General features: G+C 37.5%; 1 protein-coding gene across 2 annotated transcripts in view; it reads left to right on the top strand.

The window, feature by feature from the left end:
• The window catches only part of LOC107573008 (zinc finger protein 521-like), a 96253-nt gene that overhangs the window by 5389 nt on the left and 68364 nt on the right, over positions 1-22500 (top strand). The window contains exons 2-3 of one of the 2 annotated variants that reach the window (XM_016259445.1): positions 3495-3557; positions 11722-11862. In XM_016259445.1, the coding sequence (XP_016114931.1) occupies positions 3495-3557; positions 11722-11862 (204 nt within the window). The remainder of the gene's footprint in view (positions 1-3494; positions 3558-11721; positions 11863-22500) is intronic. The other variant, XM_016259446.1, reaches the window with a different exon arrangement.

The following is a 22500-nucleotide window of genomic DNA, read 5'->3' as shown; positions in this document are numbered from 1 at the left end:
TTGTTAAAATGCATTTTTAGAATTCTTAAAATACTTCTAATGTATACATGTGTGTGTGTGTGTGTCTGTGTGTGTGTGTGTATTTGTACACACATATATTATGTAAACACACATTTTTTATTTTGGATGTGATTAATCACGATTAATCGATTTGACAGCACTAAAATAAATAAATAAAAAAGATACAAAATAATGATGAATACAATAAACTACTGCAGAACATTTATTGAACATTAACGTTCCCTGTATATAAGCTACCTGGAATGCAACAACAAGTGAAATACAAACAATATGAGTTTGAACAGAGACTGGAGTGTTATTTAAAAATGCATTCTTGCACAAATGAACACTTACTTATTGTTGTAGCATTTATGTGTGTCATCCCTAAATTCACTTAAAAATAGGCAGAATGAATCCTGGCTAGTGTTAGTCTTTTAGCTGCTCGTTTGAGGAGTCATGCAGATATGCTCTGTGCCACAACATTTTGCCACGTTGTCGGTAGTTTACACATGTAACCTAGTTTGTTTGCATAAATTAATATGCATGTGTTTTTTGAATACTGAATGTTACTTTAATAAATCACAATGCATTTTTATTTGTGTTTTAAATAGGTTATTGACCAACACAAATGATTCATGATGTAAAAGTCAAGATAGATGCAGTTCAATTGTTAGGATGATTAATGGATTGTACTTAGATTATGAAAGACACTTAAAGGGATAGTTAACCCAAAAATGAAAAATCTGTCATCATTTACTCAAGTCATTCCAAACCTGTATGAATATTGAAGATATTTTGAAAAACGTGGATAACCAAACATTCATTGGTTCCATTTGATCTTTATGGAATAAAAAGTCAATGGGGACCAGAAACCTTTAAGTTAGCAACATTATTTAAAATATCTTCTTCTGTGTTTAGCAGAAGAAAGAAACTCATGCAGGTTTGGAACAGCTTGAGGGCGAGTAAATGACTGAATTTTCATTTTTGGGTGAACTATCCCTTTAATATTTAAAGATCTGGGATGCAAAGGTAGTTATTTTAGTTTGCAATAAAAGGTGAGCCAGAGAGCACAATTATAATTTCTCCAGCTCTCCAGTCTGTCAGTTATGAGCCCTAGAGTATGAGTATAGAGTATACTCTAGGAAGACTGTCTGGCGTGCTGTTGCTTTTGAATCACATCTGCTAAATGGCAAGTAACTCAGTCAAATGATGATTTTGCAGTTTTGGATTATTTTGGCGGAAGTTTACTGTATCTTCGTGCTTGAGCAGAAAGCCTACCTTTGTACAACTATTGTCCTTCCAGCTTAATTGTGTCAGATGGAGGACTTCTGTTTAAAGGTGCTTTTCAAAGCAGCGTTGTGCGCTGTCAGTCAGTGCCAGAGACCAGCAGGGAGGTCTCGTCAGGCGTCTCTTTCCTCTGTGCCAGGAAATGAAAGTGCAGATAGTGGAGGTATAATGGAGACCGCAGGGGTAGAGCTGAAGTCTCCTCCCAGAAAGCCTCATTTCTCATGAAGCAGGTGGGAGTCTTTGTTCTCCTTGTGCTTCAAAAATCCATTTAGTTCTCCACACCTGGCATACAGGAGGAACATTTCCCGTTTAATGGGTAGAGAATGAGTCTCTAATGAAGTGAAAGGCACATTTTGCAGCACAAAGTCTGTTTCTGGAACTCTGGTACCTGTAAAAATCGCTTTATTGGCATATAACATTGTTTTATGTTTGTAGGCTGCATGTTGGCTGGAAAGTTGCCATTTGTGCAGTACATAAAAAAATTAAGGATACTTTTTAGAAATCACATTAACCAAGGCAACCGTAATCACCATATTCACTGAGGAAGCACTATTAGGGGATTGCATCCTTAAGTTTGTGGTCAACAAAAATGGATTTTCAATTGATCATTCTCAAACAATTGATCCCACTCTTAAATTTTGTAACCACCTTGCAAAATGCAAAGTTGCTAAGCTTAAGTCACAACCACAGAGGAATTTGTTAAAGTTTAAAAATAAGTATATATTTCAATCATGACAACTCTCTGAATGTTTTAGCATGTTAATTCAGTGTTCAGTGTCATGTTAAGACAGTGTTAATGTATTTGGCCATGGTGGACTAGAGCTGCTATGCTGCTGCTACTATTGTTCTGCAATATTGTGCTGGATGAATAGGCATATATTAATCCTGCAGCAGATCTAGACAGGTGGTGCTGGGGGAGGTGGAGGGTTACAGTGAACACTACGCTATTCTCATTGGCTGCAGAATCAGCAGAGGCCAATCAGCTTGCACCATGTTGTAAATTATGTGATTTCCAGCTCATTGCATGTAAAGGACCGATCAACCTGCACCATCTAGTATTTCATGATTTCGCTAGATACATATTATGGAATGTTCTGATATCTCTATAGTGGATAATCATGATACATACTTAATTTTGTGTATATCTAACAGGCAATAGTTTTATATAACTTTAATGCTGTATGAGAGCGCTGCCTTTGTACTTTTGACTGAATTGTTGCTTGTGTTTATTTGTAATTGTACAAACATCTTATAATGGGTATTATTGTTTATTAAATACTATTGTTCAATAAATAATATTCTATATACATAATAGTAGTATTTAATAATAGTATTTGGTGTAGAAATGGTCTGTGTGTTAGTGATGGTGATTTTTGTTCCGCCTTTAGTTGGCGACAAGAGACTGTTTTTAAGAGTGAGTCAGCAGTAAAGACTTTTATATTGAAAGAGACTGTAACGGTTATAAACGAGGAAGTTATTTTTTTTTTCAAGGACAGCCAACAACTGCACTGAGCAGCGCTGTCAATAGAAATCACCCTTAACAGATGAAAGGATAGTACGACAAAGATATTCCTCAGCAGACATACAAACTAATGTTTTATTGTGAATATGAGATTGAGCTGAAGAATGAATGCTGTATCAGATGCAGGCAATCACACTCGCTCAGTCCATCTCTCTCACATAATACAGAGAGCTTTTAATACACTAATACAATACGTTTTCAATGAAGCAACCCAATGTTCTTTCGTTACTAGTTCTAAAGTGACGTTTTGGAATTCGTAACGGAGGCTTGGACAGCAGACATACAAACTAATGTTTTATTGTGAATATGAGATTGAGCTGAAGAATGAATGCTGTATCAGATGCAGGCAATCACACTCGCTCAGTCCATCTCTCTCACATAATGCTCTACATAATACAGAGAGCTTTTAATACACTAATACAATACGTTTTCAATGAAGCAACCCAATGTTCTTTCGTTACTAGTTCTAAAGTGACGTTTTGGAATTCGTAACGGAGGCTTGGGCTCAGCTTTTAAACTGTCAAACTGAGATTTAAGAGGAGTTTCTTTAAGACACCCTGTTGTTGTTTGTTATTTATTTGCACGCATATATACAGTATGTATATAATTTCAGTAAGATTGAGAGTTGGTCTTTCTGCTGTGGGCTTTAAAGGACATCAGCTAACGGTCAAATTCTCTTTCTCAGTGACAGTAGAAGACAATGTGTCAGAAGAGCAACAGAGCCACAGGCAGTCTGCTGGTTTAACCGGTAATGTTTTTTTTTCTATTCTTTCAGCAGTGAAAGCTCTGTGCTTTTGTAAAAGCTATGTGGTGCATGATTTACATACAGATTAGAGAACAGTGCACTATTGCAGACTTATATACTGAGGTTTTTATTACCTTATTTGGCCCCACTTTATATTAAGTGGCCTTAACTACTATGTACTTACATCAGAAATTGTGTATTGCAATTCATACTGTATTGCAAAACACTTTTGCTGCTATTGAGGTGAGATACGGGTAAGGTTAGGGACAGGTTTGGTGGTATGGGTAGGTTTAAGGGTGGGTTAAGGTGTAAGGGATGGGTCAACTGTGTAATTATAAATGTAATTACAGAAATTAATTTCAGATGTAATTACATGCAGGTATTTTTAAAATATAAGTACAATGTAAAAACGTGTGTACACAATAAGTGCATTGTACCAAATTATTAATTTAAATGTAAGAACATAGTTGTTAAGGCCACTTAATATAAAGTGGGTCCCATTATTTTAATTTAGCCAGTTGTGAACTAAAGTGGGACGGTCTAAGGCATGAAACTCCAGGCCTGAAAATGAGTCCCACTCCGGCCCTGAGTTTAAAACAAACAAATCAGCTGATGCAAAGGTAAATTATGTTTCAAGCTGTCAGAGAATTTCCATACAAGACACTTCAAAGCAATATAAGGAAACGGTGTGGTTCAGCTGGGGCCAGATATTCAGTACCACAATCTTTGGTCAAAATAAAAAAAAATCTATGTGTAAGGATTTTGTGGTTTATGATGTGGATGACACAGACAGTACTGTTGCTGTAAGGCTGTTTAAGCTCAAGAAATGTGACATTTTATATGGCATAGTCTTTTATAACATTTCTCTGATGCAGTTGCATATTCCAGAATGATAACTCTGTTATACACGCATACTAAACCGATTCAAATGCAATTCTTGAGCATGGAATGAATTCATTTATTCCTCAAAGATATTTATTTTAAAAAGAATGCATTACTAGAATGCATGTGTTCCATATAGAGTTGTCTCTGTACCAAAATTTCAGTAATCGGTACCAATAACAATGCAATTCCATGATACGGGAAATTCAGGAAAACATAATTTAATTAATTTAACTTTTTAACTATTTTCAATTTTTAATTTCGATGCAAATTATTCATTATCAATAAGTGAAAACAGTGGCATGTAACCTTCAAGTAGTTTTCAATTAAGTACGCAAGTGATTAAAAAGTTATTAAACAAACGAATTTCAAGCAATACACCAGGTTCTCAATGCACTTACTAACTCTAGATGACTTACTAAAGTTATCCAGACAAAAACAGTGAGTGTGTTTTATTCATTAGCTGTGTTTGATTATTATTAATGACATATCTGGGAGCAGCGGGTCTGTTAGTCTGCATTTGCACTGCAAGAGCCTTTTGAAGCTTGCATCTGTCTGTTTTTTCAGCTAATATTGACATTTCAGTTGAAGAAAAGTAAAAAGAATGCGAGACTGAAGCTACCAGCAGCAGTTGTTAAAAGTATTCGCATCATACTGAATTTTAATGTAATTAATTTAGCTAGCACTTATAAGATTCCAGCACTTTTACAAATGTGTCCCAGAGATCATCTTCACTTTTCAGAGGTCCATTATGTGGATATGTTATGCCTTAATGTGTCCCTGCTCATTTCTGTGTGCCATGAAAGTCAACCCAGATGGATAATGTATATATGAATCTGATATGCACGTGGCAGTGCATATGGCAGTGCAGGAGCGGATGTGAGCTGTGGTGGTTCAGTAGATTTCCAGCACTTTTACAAATGTGTCCCAGAGATCATCTTCACTTTTCAGAGGTCCATTATGTGGATATGTTATGCCTTAATGTGTCCCTGCTCATTTCTGTGTGCCATGAAAGTCAACCCAGATGGATAATGTATATATGAATCTGATATGCACGTGGCAGTGCAGTGCATATGGCAGTGTAGGAGCGGATGTGAGCTGTGGTGGTTCAGTAGACGAATGCCTCCTGTCATGCATGTGGTGTTCAGCGGCGGTGAGCAGTAATCAGGTCAGGAGTGAGTCCAGCGGATCTGCTGCTTCATTTGTCTCATGTAAAGGTCAACTCTCATGTGTGTTTATTTTAAAGCTCATATGGATGATGGTACCTGTGAGCCTGTCAGCCGTTAGCGCAACAGCGGTGCTGCTGTGAAGACATAAACGCAGTACAACGGATGATGAAAGCATCTGATATTTCAGGCCAGCAATGGTCAAACTGATATTTCATATTTGAGAGTTGTTTCTTTCAGATCTAAAAGATGCAGTTCTACCAAAGCTTTTACCTTTTGTGGAACATGTTAATAATTTCAACAAAATAAGAGGGATCATACAAATTGCATGTTATTTTTATTTAGTACTGTTCTGAATACGCCGTTACACATAACGGACATCTACATATAGTCCACAATGCAAAATAATAACTAAATTTACGCAAATTACCAAATGTTTCAAAAGTTTACACCCCTGACTCCTAATGTATTGTGCTGCCATTGTTATGATCCCTCTTATTTTGTTAAAATTATTAATATCTTGCGAATTCTGCAAAAACGTTATGAGCTGAAAGTGTTAAAAAAAGCGAAATTTACAGAAAATAAACATATTTTGGGAATAAGCTATTAGAATTGGTGATCAGTTATGTTTTTGGTTGAAATGATATGCAATTTCAGAATAAAATCCAATTTTCCAGATCAAGTAGAAGTTTTTTTTTTAAAGGCATAGCTACTTATAACATCTTTAACAGTGTATTTAGATTACTGTACTAATTACTCTCTCTAAAAAGTATTGTATTACTTATTACTAATTATTTTCTAAATCCCACATCAACCTCCACTAGTTGAGCAATACAAGGATAAACATGAAACTGCTCTTTCATTTCTTTTAAAATAAACTATTCTTGAAGTATTTAAAGGGAGAACAAAAACATACATTAAAACATATTTTAACATTTTGTCAAATTTGGATGTTACAGTAAATCCACTATTGTTTTATATGGAATTGTTCTATAGTCTATACATTATATATAGTCTATACAGGCAATTAAATTGTCTTCAGTGTCTTCAGCTGTATTCTGCCGGAGCCTCATTACAACCACACACATCTCTCACCGTCTCTCTCTCACTCTCTCTCTTATAAAACTTGCCTTTATTTTTTACTGCTCTGGTTTGTGTTGTTCTTGAAGAGAATATGAGTCCAGGAGTGCATTAGACTGAGTGAGAGAGTGTGTGTGTGTTAGAGAGAGAGACCGGGCCGATTAGAGAAAGAAGATCGATATACAGAATGAACTTGCTGCTGGAGGAATTAGAGAAAGAAGGGGAAAGAGAAATCACTTATTCGTGGTATTTGCTGTATTGATACAGCAGCACACACTTTTCAAGCTCTGCTCACTTCACAGCCTGTTTCCTTGGAATATATATTTGCATTTAATATTTTCTTTAAAAGGTAGAGTTTGCTTCCGCTTTGGGGTCATGGTCACCCTGTTATGTGATAATGACTGACCGCACATTACCTCTTGTTTATTAGACTCTGTGACACTACATTAACAGTGACACCCAACAAAAGTATGTCTTTAAAGATCTCTTTGTCAGCAGGACAGGACAGTGTGAGATTTGCATACGTTAGTCTTGTTGGAGACAGAGTTTTCTACATGAAAAGCAATGCAGGTTTCAGAGTGTGACTTTATGCTATAAAAGTAGAACCGAGGAGATTGTCTAAATGCTTGTGTTTTAGTGAGTTCAGCAATGCTCAGTGCACTGCTTTGTGTGGCGGCTCGTGTGTATTCCAGGAGAGCGGTCAAATCCTCAAACGTCCCGTTATTGATCTGTCTCACTGCAGTGCACATCAATGACAGCGTCTCCAGAGGATTCTTGCACAAGGATTGTTAAAGTTCAAACCTTACAGCTGGTAGGTTGAAAATAATCTTAAAATAACAGCTTGGTGCAGGTCATCTTTCGATGAGTTTGTTCACAATTAGGAGCGGATGTGAGCTGTGGTGGTTCAGTAGATGAATGCCTCCTGTCATGCATGTGGTGTTCAGCGGCGGTGAGCAGTAATCAGGTCAGGAGTGAGTCCAGCGGATCTGCTGCTTCATTTGTCTCATGTAAAGGTCAACTCTCATGTGTGTTTATTTTAAAGCTCATATGGATGATGGTACCTGTGAGCCTGTCAGCCGTTAGCGGAACAGCGGTGCTGCTGTGAAGACATAAACGCAGTACAACGGATGATGAAAGCATCTGATATTTCAGGCCAGCAATGGTCAAACTGTGATATTTCATATTTGAGAGTTGTTTCTTTCAGATCTAAAAGATGCAGTTCTACCAAAGCTTTTACCTTTTGTGGAACATGTTAATAATTTCAACAAAATAAGAGGGATCATACAAATTGCATGTTATTTTTATTTAGTACTGTTCTGAATACGCCGTTACACATAACGGACATCTACATATAGTCCACAATGCAAAATAATAACTAAATTTACGCAAATTACCAAATGTTTCAAAAGTTTACACCCCTGACTCCTAATGTATTGTGCTGCCATTGTTATGATCCCTCTTATTTTGTTAAAATTATTAATATCTTGCGAATTCTGCAAAAACGTTATGAGCTGAAAGTGTTAAAAAAAGCGAAATTTACAGAAAATAAACATATTTTGGGAATAAGCTATTAGAATTGGTGATCAGTTATGTTTTTGGTTGAAATGATATGCAATTTCAGAATAAAATCCAATTTTCCAGATCAAGTAGAAGTTTTTTTTTTAAAGGCATAGCTACTTATAACATCTTTAACAGTGTATTTAGATTACTGTACTAATTACTCTCTCTAAAAAGTATTGTATTACTTATTACTAATTATTTTCTAAATCCCACATCAACCTCCACTAGTTGAGCAATACAAGGATAAACATGAAACTGCTCTTTCATTTCTTTTAAAATAAACTATTCTTGAAGTATTTAAAGGGAGAACAAAAACATACATTAAAACATATTTTAACATTTTGTCAAATTTGGATGTTACAGTAAATCCACTATTGTTTTATATGGAATTGTTCTATAGTCTATACATTATATATAGTCTATACAGGCAATTAAATTGTCTTCAGTGTCTTCAGCTGTATTCTGCCGGAGCCTCATTACAACCACACACATCTCTCACCGTCTCTCTCTCACTCTCTCTCTTATAAAACTTGCCTTTATTTTTTACTGCTCTGGTTTGTGTTGTTCTTGAAGAGAATATGAGTCCAGGAGTGCATTAGACTGAGTGAGAGAGTGTGTGTGTGTTAGAGAGAGAGACCGGGCCGATTAGAGAAAGAAGATCGATATACAGAATGAACTTGCTGCTGGAGGAATTAGAGAAAGAAGGGGAAAGAGAAATCACTTATTCGTGGTATTTGCTGTATTGATACAGCAGCACACACTTTTCAAGCTCTGCTCACTTCACAGCCTGTTTCCTTGGAATATATATTTGCATTTAATATTTTCTTTAAAAGGTAGAGTTTGCTTCCGCTTTGGGGTCATGGTCACCCTGTTATGTGATAATGACTGACCGCACATTACCTCTTGTTTATTAGACTCTGTGACACTACATTAACAGTGACACCCAACAAAAGTATGTCTTTAAAGATCTCTTTGTCAGCAGGACAGGACAGTGTGAGATTTGCATACGTTAGTCTTGTTGGAGACAGAGTTTTCTACATGAAAAGCAATGCAGGTTTCAGAGTGTGACTTTATGCTATAAAAGTAGAACCGAGGAGATTGTCTAAATGCTTGTGTTTTAGTGAGTTCAGCAATGCTCAGTGCACTGCTTTGTGTGGCGGCTCGTGTGTATTCCAGGAGAGCGGTCAAATCCTCAAACGTCCCGTTATTGATCTGTCTCACTGCAGTGCACATCAATGACAGCGTCTCCAGAGGATTCTTGCACAAGGATTGTTAAAGTTCAAACCTTACAGCTGGTAGGTTGAAAATAATCTTAAAATAACAGCTTGGTGCAGGTCATCTTTCGATGAGTTTGTTCACAATTTGCTTATGCTTGATTTGTTATTCGCCTAAATAAACCATTATGTATGTAGTATAACCTCTAACTGCGACATCCATGATGCTGCGTGACTGCATGAGCATTCATGAGTATTTTATGTAAAATACGGTTCTGCCACATGTGCATTTACTTAACATTTGCACCGCAGACACTACAACCTACAGTATTGACTTCTAAAACTTATGAATTAACAACTTTACAGACATGCAAATGTTTACGAATCCTTATTTATTGTATGCATATTTAATTCATGGAATGAATCAGTTGACTCTATTGTATTTATGATCAAACACAGTCGGCTCATTTTTAAAATTTGATATAACATTTCATTCTGCTCTGTGTGACTTCTGTTGCCAACTCGTTTTAAAGGATTATGTCATTTTATTCAAGGCTATATCGAATATCATTTCATCAGACTGTGGTGAAATAGTAGAAGGATGCAGGAAACCTAGAATCATTTTTCTGAGTGCCAGTGAACCTAGAAGACGTGACGAGATGTGTGCAGAAATAGATGCTGGAGAGTATTTGAGCAGCCAGGATTTGACTAAGTATTAGTTGTCATGCGAGAGAATAAATAGGTGCTTGTCCTTGCGGGACACTCTCCTCAATGAAAGGTGGTTTTCTACCAATATGGAGGTACAAGATGAGATTCGACACAGTATTAGCACTTGTCTGTATCTTGTTCAGAGAGACCTTGATATAAGATAATGAGTACAAAACTAGTAAATTCAATCATGCTGTTAGTGCCCCGCCAAATCTGGTTGGCAGCATTTTACAGGCTGATTGTAGACTTATTGTTCGTGTGCATCAGATTCCCGCATGCTGGGCAAGTTTTCTAAAATGGACAGGTCTCTTGCAAAATAAAACCCATCAATAGAGACTAGAATTGTCAGTGGTTCCTCCAGTTACTTGAAATATGTATATTGAAGATTCTTGAGTACAATAATAATATTAAGCAGGGGGATATTCCCATTGTGGTCCTGTTTATTTTGTGGTAATGACCTGCAGTACATTAGGACTGTGTGATAATGGTAAAAAGGGTTGATCGTGATTATTTTGGTCAAAAAATACAAATAAAATATAATATAAAAATGTTCAGGATTATTGTCATTATTTTTGCATTTTCATGCAAGCACAAGTCCAGAGAACATCGACTTGCATGGTTTGCTCACAGATGTAGTTACAGCAAACAGTGCAAACGACCGCAAAAAAAATCAGACTGGCTGTATTACACTTTTATTTATGCAGAATATCGTAACAGAGACCGCTGAACTCCAACGTACATGTTTTCCAGTGTTTCCAGCTCAGTGCTTTTTCACATGGTTGCCAGGTTGGGAAGATTTCTTGGCCAGAAATTGTATGAATTTTAAAAGCTCTGATCGGGGGATTTAATCTCTTGACATCTGGCAACCCCAGTCATGAAAGCCTGTGAAGGCCCGTTACCAATGCAAGATGACGCAAATGCCAAATTAAAATGAAACATTTCAGGATAAATATCGCAGACGATTATGCTTAATAAATGGAGAGAAGCAGAAAACGTGACCATGTTTAAAATACGATTCTTCATGCAGCCCTATAGTACATTTGTGATCCATATGTGATCTACCATTCCTGGATGTATTTCATAGAAGATACTGAAAAACACTCCTAAAGCCAGACCTGTGGTGTTTTAGGTGGTACTTCTTCTCCATGTGGAGCGCTGCTCATATAAGACAAACATTTTGTTCTATAGAAACAAGCGGAACAGCATTGCCATTTGAGACGAACAGCCACTTAAACACATGGAGCTTTTCTTTCTCCTCTTCCTTAATACATCATCAAATGCATTACAACAAGAATGCATTGTTGTTTCCAAAAGCCAATCCATGACAATTTGTCTGCAACAGTGGCTGGTAGATAAAATTACCTTCAGTTGCCTGGTCATACTGAACAAAATCAATGTTTTTTGCTAATAAAAAGAAATGCAAGAGCAATCACTACAGTTATTGCTTGAGCAGAAATTATCTCTGAAAATGTTGTTTTAATACGTCTGCTTGTCTACTGGAATAATGTGAGAAGAGATCTTAAATATTGATGATCATCTCTCATCCTGGTCCCTCAGATCCAGACGCTGCTGCTGCAGAGATTGAGTCAAAGGATGAAGGGAAAGGCCATCTGAGGAGCCACATCTGTCCTGAGGAGGAGGAAGAGGAGGAAGAGTACACTCTCACGCCACACAAGAGTCTTCAGTGTCACCTCACAGGTAAATAATGACCACGCTGTATAGATGCTTCTTTAAATTACACAAACAACATTGCATGATACATGAGTCAAACAGACAACAGAGAGTTTTTAAACTGAGCAAATATAAAAATTAATTGCACAAGCTGCTTCCCAAAAGGAGGACACTTTGCAGGATTCGTGAAGCCAGGATAAAAACGGAAAAGTAATTCTAAACCCGTGGAGGGGGGGGAAAAAATCAACATTTCCATAAAGTGACAATATGTTCCCTCTTATATGGATTTCCATGGACATGTTTTAACTTTTATGAAGGCACATTTTCTAACCTTATTAAATGTATGCAATTAGAATAATAAAATACTATAGGTCTGATTCCAATGAAATGAAATCAGTGTCAACAAAATCCATCTTTGCACTGCAGAAGTGGCACAGAAGCTGCATCTGAAGTGGATTTAGATGTATTTACACAGACTGTTTATGCAGCTCAGAGATGCCATGAATGCATTTACACGGCAGTTACATTTGCTTATGAGCATAATGTTTTAAATATAAGATGTACTAAATAAAGAACTATAAAATGATATTTAAATCTAAACGTAAATCCAGCAGTAGATGGTGACCGGTCTTAATGAGTGAGTCACTGATTCACTATCTCAACCAATTCGTTCAAAACAGCTGATTCATTCAGGAATGAAGCAAGTGACTTGTTGATTTCTGAACCACATACTAGCATACTACTATTTCTGCCATAAAAATATGCTAAAAATAGTAAGAGTAGTGTACAAATATGCAGTTTTGACTTTAGCAATTATGAATGGCTTACTGAATCACTGACTCACTCGATTTGTTTATAAATCTGAATCATTCAGCAACAAAACACCACTGTGTTGATCGAGAGATGCAATGCTTGGCAAAATAGAGCAAAACTGTCCAGATTGACAATATTGTATCAAAAATATACTTGAACTTGAACATAAAATTAACATTTATTTATTATTATACCATCGCATAAAGTATAACATAGTGATCTTAAAAAGAAGGCAAATGATCATTTAGATCAAGTCGGTGTCTATAGACGATTTCAAAGCTGAAAATTATATTGACTCGTATTTAGATGCAGCACTTTGTTGCTTCATTATTATTTGCATTCTCTCTTTTATTGCAGTTTGTTGCTTTGGCGTAAACATCTACAAAACATTTTTTGGTTTGGTCCCTAGGTTGGAGATCGGGCTTTTGTAATTCAGTACTTCTGTGTAATTGATTTGGCTGGATTTGATCAGCGACTCCCTCTGCTGACTTCTGCCATCAGAGCAGCCCCTCATTAAAACCCCCCATTTCTCTGACAAATAAGTCTTAATTGTTCAGTACTTGAGACGGTGGTTTAAATGAGCTCCCTGTGGAGGCCAAAAAGAAGAATGTAATAGCCATTTGGGAGCGGTGCATATCTGAAGAAGAGCAGAGAAGTGTGCAGGTGAAAGCAGGTTTAGAAGTAGCTCAGCGTGAATGATTAAATGAGTTGCTTCTTCAAATGGGTCTGATATTAAAGCTGTGCTGCGATGAGGATCTGGCGTCCAACATTTTCACAGATTTAAAGGCTTAAACGCACTCATTCAGCTTCATTTTCTTCACAAATGACATGCTCAATAATTATACTGATTTAGTCTTGCAAGTCTTTAGAGAACAAAACACGGTAACAGCTCGTGGTTCATTTCAAGTCCCAAATCACTGAAAGTTGTAATTTACAGACAGTTCAGGAACCACGGATTCATCCGGTGACAGATTTGTTAGACAAAACCAACAGCGTTGTTATTGTTAACTAAAACTAAAACTGAAAAGAAAAAAAAAACTTTTTATTTCAGCTAGGTGCCAAGGCAGCATTTCTCATTATAATTATTTATCTTGATGTACTAAAACTAAAATAAAAAGTCATAAAAAACTATATAGTCGCAAGTATAGTCATACTATATTTATCTATCTATCTATCTATCTATCTATCTATCTATCTATCTATATATATATTAAAACATCTTAAAATGACAAAAACATAACAAAATGACAAAAACTTTAACTAAAATTAAAATGTAAAGGATTGATAAAAACTATAATAGTATCTCAGTGATATGAAAACCAATTAATTTGTAATTTTATTAAATCTTACATTCAATCTTCAAATTAATGTGGAAACAACATAAAGACAATATTTAAAATATTTGATATCTACCATGAACGAAGGCCAGTATCACTGATTCCAATACTGATACTTATATGTTTATATATATATATATATTTATTTATTTATAGCCATTCAATATTTCAGTATTATTGAAATCCAGGCCTAAACTTCTGTTTGTGTGTGTGTGTGTGTGTGTGTTGCCAGAGCAGACAATGCAATAAAGACATGATGTCTTTCTAATATGTGACCCTGCAGCACAAGAGCAGTGTTAAGTCGCTGGGGGATATTTGTAGCAATAGCCAACAATACATTGTATGGGTCAAAATGATCAATATTTCTTTTATGCCAAAAAGAATTAGGATATTAAGTAAAGATCATGTTCCATGAAGATATTTTGTAAATTTACTACTGTAAATATATCAAAACTTAATTTTTGATTAGTAATATGAATTGCTAAGAACTTCATTTCAACTTTAAAGATGATTTTCTCAAAATGTTTATTTCTTTGCACCCTCAGATTCCAGATTTTCAAATAGTTGTATCTCAACCAAATATTGTCCGATCCTAACAAACCACACATCAATGGAAAGCTTCTTCAGCTTTCAGATAAATTTCAGATAAATCTCAATTAAAAAAAATGGACCCTTATGACTGGTTTTGTGTTCCAGGGTCACATATTTTGTTGTGCTCCTTATATCAGGTCGAAAATATTTGATATATTTTCTGAACAGTGCTACAGGGAACCCCGACTAAGGGTGTGTGAAACAAATTTCCGATTTTCACGAGAGAATGACACACAAAGAGAGGCAGTAAGAGATGTCACGTGTCACCTCGATCAATGGCTGCCGTCGTCTCGGCCTGGACCAGAGGAGCTTTAACACCTCTCTGTGCACTTAAGCCATGACCACTGCATTGCGTTATGGGAATGGGCCGATGGATCCACCCGTGTCCCTGATGTGATTGGACTATTGATCGTGCTAAACTAAAATTAAAATGTAAAGGATTGATAAAAACTATAATAGTATCTCAGTGATATGAAAACCAATTAATTTGTAATTTTATTAAATCTTACATTCAATCTTCAAATTAATGTGGAAACAACATAAAGACAATATTTAAAATATTTGATATCTACCATGAACGAAGGCCAGTATCACTGATTCCAATACTGATACTTATATGTTTATATATATATATATATTTATTTATTTATAGCCATTCAATATTTCAGTATTATTGAAATCCAGGCCTAAACTTCTGTTTGTGTGTGTGTGTGTGTGTGTGTGTGTGTGTTGCCAGAGCAGACAATGCAATAAAGACATGATGTCTTTCTAATATGTGACCCTGCAGCACAAAAGCAGTGTTAAGTCGCTGGGGGATATTTGTAGCAATAGCCAACAATACATTGTATGGGTCAAAATGATCAATATTTCTTTTATGCCAAAAAGAATTAGGATATTAAGTAAAGATCATGTTCCATGAAGATATTTTGTAAATTTACTACTGTAAATATATCAAAACTTAATTTTTGATTAGTAATATGAATTGCTAAGAACTTCATTTCAACTTTAAAGATGATTTTCTCAAAATGTTTATTTCTTTGCACCCTCAGATTCCAGATTTTCAAATAGTTGTATCTCAACCAAATATTGTCCGATCCTAACAAACCACACATCAATGGAAAGCTTCTTCAGCTTTCAGATAAATTTCAGATAAATCTCAATTAAAAAAAATGGACCCTTATGACTGGTTTTGTGTTCCAGGGTCACATATTTTGTTGTGCTCCTTATATCAGGTCGAAAATATTTGATATATTTTCTGAACAGTGCTACAGGGAACCCCGACTAAGGGTGTGTGAAACAAATTTCCGATTTTCACGAGAGAATGACACACAAAGAGAGGCAGTAAGAGATGTCACGTGTCACCTCGATCAATGGCTGCCGTCGTCTCGGCCTGGACCAGAGGAGCTTTAACACCTCTCTGTGCACTTAAGCCATGACCACTGCATTGCGTTATGGGAATGGGCCGATGGATCCACCCGTGTCCCTGATGTGATTGGACTATTGATCGTGCTAATGCAGAACTGCAGAGAGAGAGAGAGATGGCTATAGGAATGTGTCCCGCAGGACTTGCTGTCTTCCACAGGAACGGGAAAGTAAGAAGCCTGCACCCTCCAGCATTCCTCATACTGACCCCAACCTGACGGGCTGCGAATGCTGGTGCGGGGCTGAAGCGCTGTGTCCCTGGGGAGGATGGTAGGAACGCTCCCCAGAGGGGCTGGGATAGGAATGTTTACCCCTGAAAGCTCTCAGCGTCGGTGGGGTTCTGGCTCCGACCCGGCTGAGGATTGAGTTTCTGCGGCTGGATACAGCATCCTGCCGCTTTAGCCGCTGCTGTCCTCAGGGAGGCTGGAAATGCAACAGCTGTCCATCTCCACATAAACGCTCAGCGATACAGCTCCTCAAGGTCACTAGCATAGGCTTTTATCAGATACCTTCTGTGGAATTGTAAACTGTTGTGAGGCACGTTTCTCTGCTCATGTATTTAAAACATAATCTCCTTTTAAGGTCTGTTGCTCATTATTAAAGGTAGGTTGCACCAGTAAGGATTGAACTTAAAGGAACAGTTCACCCAAAAGTGAAAACATACTGAAAATGCACTCGCCAATGAAAATGCCATCCAAGATGTAGATGAGTTTGAAATGTAGCATTGCATCACTTGCTGATCAATGGATCCTCCTCAGTGAATGGGTGCCGTCAAAATGAGCTTTTGTCTTCACAGATGTTAACTGATGGACTGGAGTGGTGTGGATTACTGATGTTTTTATCAGCTGTTTGGACTCTCATTCTGACGGCACCCATTTACTGCAGAGCATCCATTGCTGAGCAAGTGATGGAGTGCAACATTTCTCCAAAACTGTTCCCATGAACAAACAAACTCATCTTGGATAGCCGAGGTACATTTTGAGTAAATGTTTACTTTTGGGTGAACCGTTTCAAAGGTTAACTAAAAAAAATGATAGTTTATCTAAAAATTCTTACATTTGAAACTTTAAATGAAACATTGTTAAAGTAATTCGATTTAAAAATTGATTTAAAAAAATCAAATAAACAGCCTTATCAGCAGGCAAAATTCACTGAACTCCTCCCATTATGTTTTGAGAGTGAAAATGAATCTAATACAGAACACCCGAGTAAGGTTTGGGAAACAGTTTAAATGTGTAATGGATCTGATGAACCCACAGCCCGAGGATCCATTTACGAGAGGTTTATTGATAAACGTTAATGCAGTGTATGAAATACACAAATCAAAGTGCAGACACACTTATGAAATAGTACTCCAGTAAAAGTGTAAGTACTCCTGTCTACTTTTAAATGTACTGAAGGTACCGATCTTAAAGTGCTATAGTTTGTTTCAATTTCATATTCTCTATTCTAGTGCTTGAGTGCATGTTTAAGAAAAGAGGAGTCTAATGTGACTGCCACACAGTGAGCTTAAATAGACTAGAGAGCTCAGTCTGACATTATAAAACGTCAACTGGACAGTAATACGAAGATTAGTGGATGCACACATTAAATATGCATGATTACAATTGAAAATGGGCAAATATTTCAATTTATTAGCAACATATTTCATATTCTAACAAAAGATTTCACTATCAAATCAATTAAAATGTGCATGTATATGTGATGACAACATACTGTATAAAAAGTGTTAACATTTGTAAAATGTTAAAACATTTTGACATTTGCTGATCAATGGATCCTCTTCAGTGAATGGTTGCCGTCAGAATGAGAGCTGCTCCACTGATCATGTGCTGGTTACTCCACTGCACACACTCACTTCCTCCTCACTCTTAACCTCAACATGGTTCCTGACACAACACATACCCCTCCACATGTCATCTTTTGACGTAACCTACGCTCACTCTCACCCTCCCGGCTATCTGCTATGGTTTCATCTTCGCTTCCTTCCCCTGAACAGTTAGCATCTCTTGATGTTAACAGTGCTACTGATACTTTCTGCTCCACTCTTACGTCTTGTTTAGACACCGTCTACCCCTTGTCTTCCAGGCTAGCTTGTACCACCCCTTCTGCCCCTTGGCTATCTGATGCTCTCCGTGAGCATCGTTCTAAGCTCAGAGCTGCAGAAAGAGTATGACACAAATCACAACCTCCTACTGACCTTAATGTATATCAATCACTTCTCTCTTCATTCTCTGCTAATGTCTCCACTGCTAAAAGGACATACTATTAAAACATACAAAATTAACAATTCTCGTTTGCTCTTTAAAACAGTTTCCTCCATCCTTTGTCATCCACCTCTCCCTCCTTCATCAACTCTAACAGCTGACGACTTTGCCACGTTCTTCATTAATAAAACCATCAGTGCACAATTCTCCACACCACAATCTGTCTAACACACCTTACCAGCAAACATACATTCGTTCACATCCTTCTCTCTCTCTAAACTCATCCTTTCCAATCATCCTACTACTTGTCTGCTTGATCCTATTCCATCTCATCTCCTTCAAGCCATTTCTCCTGCAGTTGTACCTGCACTCACTCACATCGTTAACACATCCCTTCACACTGGTGTTTTTCCCTCAGCATTTAAACAGGCTCGTATAACCCCACTTCTTAAGAAACCCACTCTTAACCCAACTTTTTTAGAGAACTACAGACCGGTTTCCCTTCTACCTTTTAGCCGCTGCTGTCCTCAGGGAGGCTGGAAATGCAACAGCTGTCCATCTCCACATAAACGCTCAGCGATACAGCTCCTCAAGGTCACTAGCATAGGCTTTTATCAGATACCTTCTGTGGAATTGTAAACTGTTGTGAGGCACGTTTCTCTGCTCATGTATTTAAAACATAATCTCCTTTTAAGGTCTGTTGCTCATTATTAAAGGTAGGTTGCACCAGTAAGGATTGAACTTAAAGGAACAGTTCACCCAAAAGTGAAAACATACTGAAAATGCACTCGCCAATGAAAATGCCATCCAAGATGTAGATGAGTTTGAAATGTAGCATTGCATCACTTGCTGATCAATGGATCCTCCTCAGTGAATGGGTGCCGTCAAAATGAGCTTTTGTCTTCACAGATGTTAACTGATGGACTGGAGTGGTGTGGATTACTGATGTTTTTATCAGCTGTTTGGACTCTCATTCTGACGGCACCCATTTACTGCAGAGCATCCATTGCTGAGCAAGTGATGGAGTGCAACATTTCTCCAAAACTGTTCCCATGAACAAACAAACTCATCTTGGATAGCCGAGGTACATTTTGAGTAAATGTTTACTTTTGGGTGAACCGTTTCAAAGGTTAACTAAAAAAAATGATAGTTTATCTAAAAATTCTTACATTTGAAACTTTAAATGAAACATTGTTAAAGTAATTCGATTTAAAAATTGATTTAAAAAAATCAAATAAACAGCCTTATCAGCAGGCAAAATTCACTGAACTCCTCCCATTATGTTTTGAGAGTGAAAATGAATCTAATACAGAACACCCGAGTAAGGTTTGGGAAACAGTTTAAATGTGTAATGGATCTGATGAACCCACAGCCCGAGGATCCATTTACGAGAGGTTTATTGATAAACGTTAATGCAGTGTATGAAATACACAAATCAAAGTGCAGACACACTTATGAAATAGTACTCCAGTAAAAGTGTAAGTACTCCTGTCTACTTTTAAATGTACTGAAGGTACCGATCTTAAAGTGCTATAGTTTGTTTCAATTTCATATTCTCTATTCTAGTGCTTGAGTGCATGTTTAAGAAAAGAGGAGTCTAATGTGACTGCCACACAGTGAGCTTAAATAGACTAGAGAGCTCAGTCTGACATTATAAAACGTCAACTGGACAGTAATACGAAGATTAGTGGATGCACACATTAAATATGCATGATTACAATTGAAAATGGGCAAATATTTCAATTTATTAGCAACTATTCTAACATTCTAACAAAAGATTTCACTATCAAATCAATTAAAATGTGCATGTATATGTGATGACAACATACTGTATTTAACATTTGAACATTTGTAAAATGTTAAAACATTTTGACATTTGCTGATCAATGGATCCTCTTCAGTGAATGGTTGCCGTCAGAATGAGAGCTGCTCCACTGATCATGTGCTGGTTACTCCACTGCACACACTCACTTCCTCCTCACTCTTAACCTCAACATGGTTCCTGACACAACACATACCCCTCCACATGTCATCTTTTGACGTAACCTACGCTCACTCTCACCCTCCCGGCTATCTGCTATGGTTTCATCTTCGCTTCCTTCCCCTGAACAGTTAGCATCTCTTGATGTTAATAGTGCTACTGATACTTTCTGCTCCACTCTTACGTCTTGTTTAGACACCGTCTACCCCTTGTCTTCCAGGCTAGCTTGTACCACCCCTTCTGCCCCTTGGCTATCTGATGCTCTCCGTGAGCATCGTTCTAAGCTCAGAGCTGCAGAAAGAGTATGACACAAATCACAACCTCCTACTGACCTTAATGTATATCAATCACTTCTCTCTTCATTCTCTGCTAATGTCTCCACTGCTAAAAGGACATACTATTAAAACATACAAAATTAACAATTCTCGTTTGCTCTTTAAAACAGTTTCCTCCATCCTTTGTCATCCACCTCTCCCTCCTTCATCAACTCTAACAGCTGACGACTTTGCCACGTTCTTCATTAATAAAACCATCAGTGCACAATTCTCCACACCACAATCTGTCTAACACACCTTACCAGCAAACATACATTCGTTCACATCCTTCTCTCCAATCTCTGAGGCAGAAGTCTCTAAACTCATCTTTTCCAATCATCCTACTACTTGTCTGCTTGATCCTATTCCATCTCATCTCCTTCAAGCCATTTCTCCTGCAGTTGTACCTGCACTCACTCACATCGTTAACACATCCCTTCACACTGGTGTTTTTCCCTCAGCATTTAAACAGGCTCGTATAACCCCACTTCTTAAGAAACCCACTCTTAACCCAACTTTTTTAGAGAACTACAGACCGGTTTCCCTTCTACCTTTCATTGCAAAAACACTTGAACGAGTTGTGTTCAACCAAGTCTCTGCCTTTCTCACACAGAACAACCTCCTGGACAGCAACCAGTCTGGCTTCAGAAGTGGACATTCGACCGAAACTGCCTTGCTCTCAGTTGTTGAAGCCCTAAGACTGGCAAGAGTGGCTTCCAAATCTTCAATACTTATCTTGCTGGATCTGTCTGCTGCTTTTGATACGGTGAACCACCAGATCCTCCTGTCAACCCTATTGACAAAGGGCATCTCAGGAACCGCACTCCAGTGGTTTGAGTCTTACCTCTCAGATAGGTCCTTCAAGGTATCTTGGAGAGGTGAGGTGTCCAAGTCGCAACATCTAGCTACTGGGGTGCCTCAGGGCTCAGTTCTTGGACCACTTCTCTTCTCTGTGTACATGGCATCATTAGGTTCTGTCATTCAGAAACATGGCTTTTCATATCACTGCTATGCTGATGATACTCAGCTGTACCTCTCATTCCATCCTGATGATCCGACGATAGCTGCTCGCATCTCAGCTTGTCTAACAGACATTTTCTGTTGGATGACGGACCATCACCTTCAACTCAACCTGGCTAAGACAGAACTGCTTGTGGTTTCAGCAAACCCATCACTTCATCACAATTTCACCACCCAGTTATGCTCATCAACCATAACTCCTTCAAAAATAGCTTGAAAACTTGGAGTTGTGATTGCTGATAAGCTGAATTTCTCAAACCATATTGCTAAAACTGCCCAGTATTAGGAAGATCAGGCCCTTTCTTTCAGAACCGCAACACAACTTGTTCTATCCAGGCTGGACTATTGCAATGCTCTCTTGGCAGGTCTTCCAACAAACCCACTTCTATCAAACCCCTACAATTAATCCAAAAAGCCGCTGCAGGATTCATCTTTAATGAGCCGAAAGGAATGCATGTCACACATCTGTTCATCAATTTGCACTGCTAGCAATAGCTGCTCGCATAAAATTCAAGGCATTAATGTTTGCCTACGAAACCACCACTGGCTCTGCACCCCTTTACCTAAATGCAGTACTTCAGAGTTATGTGTCCTCTAGAAGATTGCATTCTGCAAGTAAATGACGCATTATTGTGCCATCCCAAAAAGCCACAAAATCACTTTCACTGACTTTTTCATTAACTGTTCCCTCCTGGTGGAATGAGTCCTTCGCCATCTTCAAGAAACAACTAAAAACACACCTGTTCCATCTTTATTTGACCCTCTAACTCTAGCACTTTCTATTCTATTTTAATTCTACTTTATCTATTTGTCTTCTTTTATATAAAAAAAACATTTCAAAACAAAAATTTCACACAGGGCCATGTAGTTTTGGATTTTGTTTTCCCTTAATAATAAAAACCTTCATTTAAAAACTACATGTTCTGTCCACTTGTGTCATAAGTCTGAATCTCAGCTCAGCGGCATGTCCAAACTGTACC

The sequence above is a fragment of the Sinocyclocheilus grahami genome, unplaced genomic scaffold (assembly GCF_001515645.1).
Source record: "Sinocyclocheilus grahami isolate Dianchi unplaced genomic scaffold, SAMN03320097.WGS_v1.1 scaffold1845.1, whole genome shotgun sequence".
NCBI lineage: Eukaryota > Metazoa > Chordata > Actinopteri > Cypriniformes > Cyprinidae > Sinocyclocheilus > Sinocyclocheilus grahami.
The sequence above is the reverse complement of the archived record's forward strand: the minus strand, read 5'-3'. Positions and strand labels throughout refer to the sequence as shown.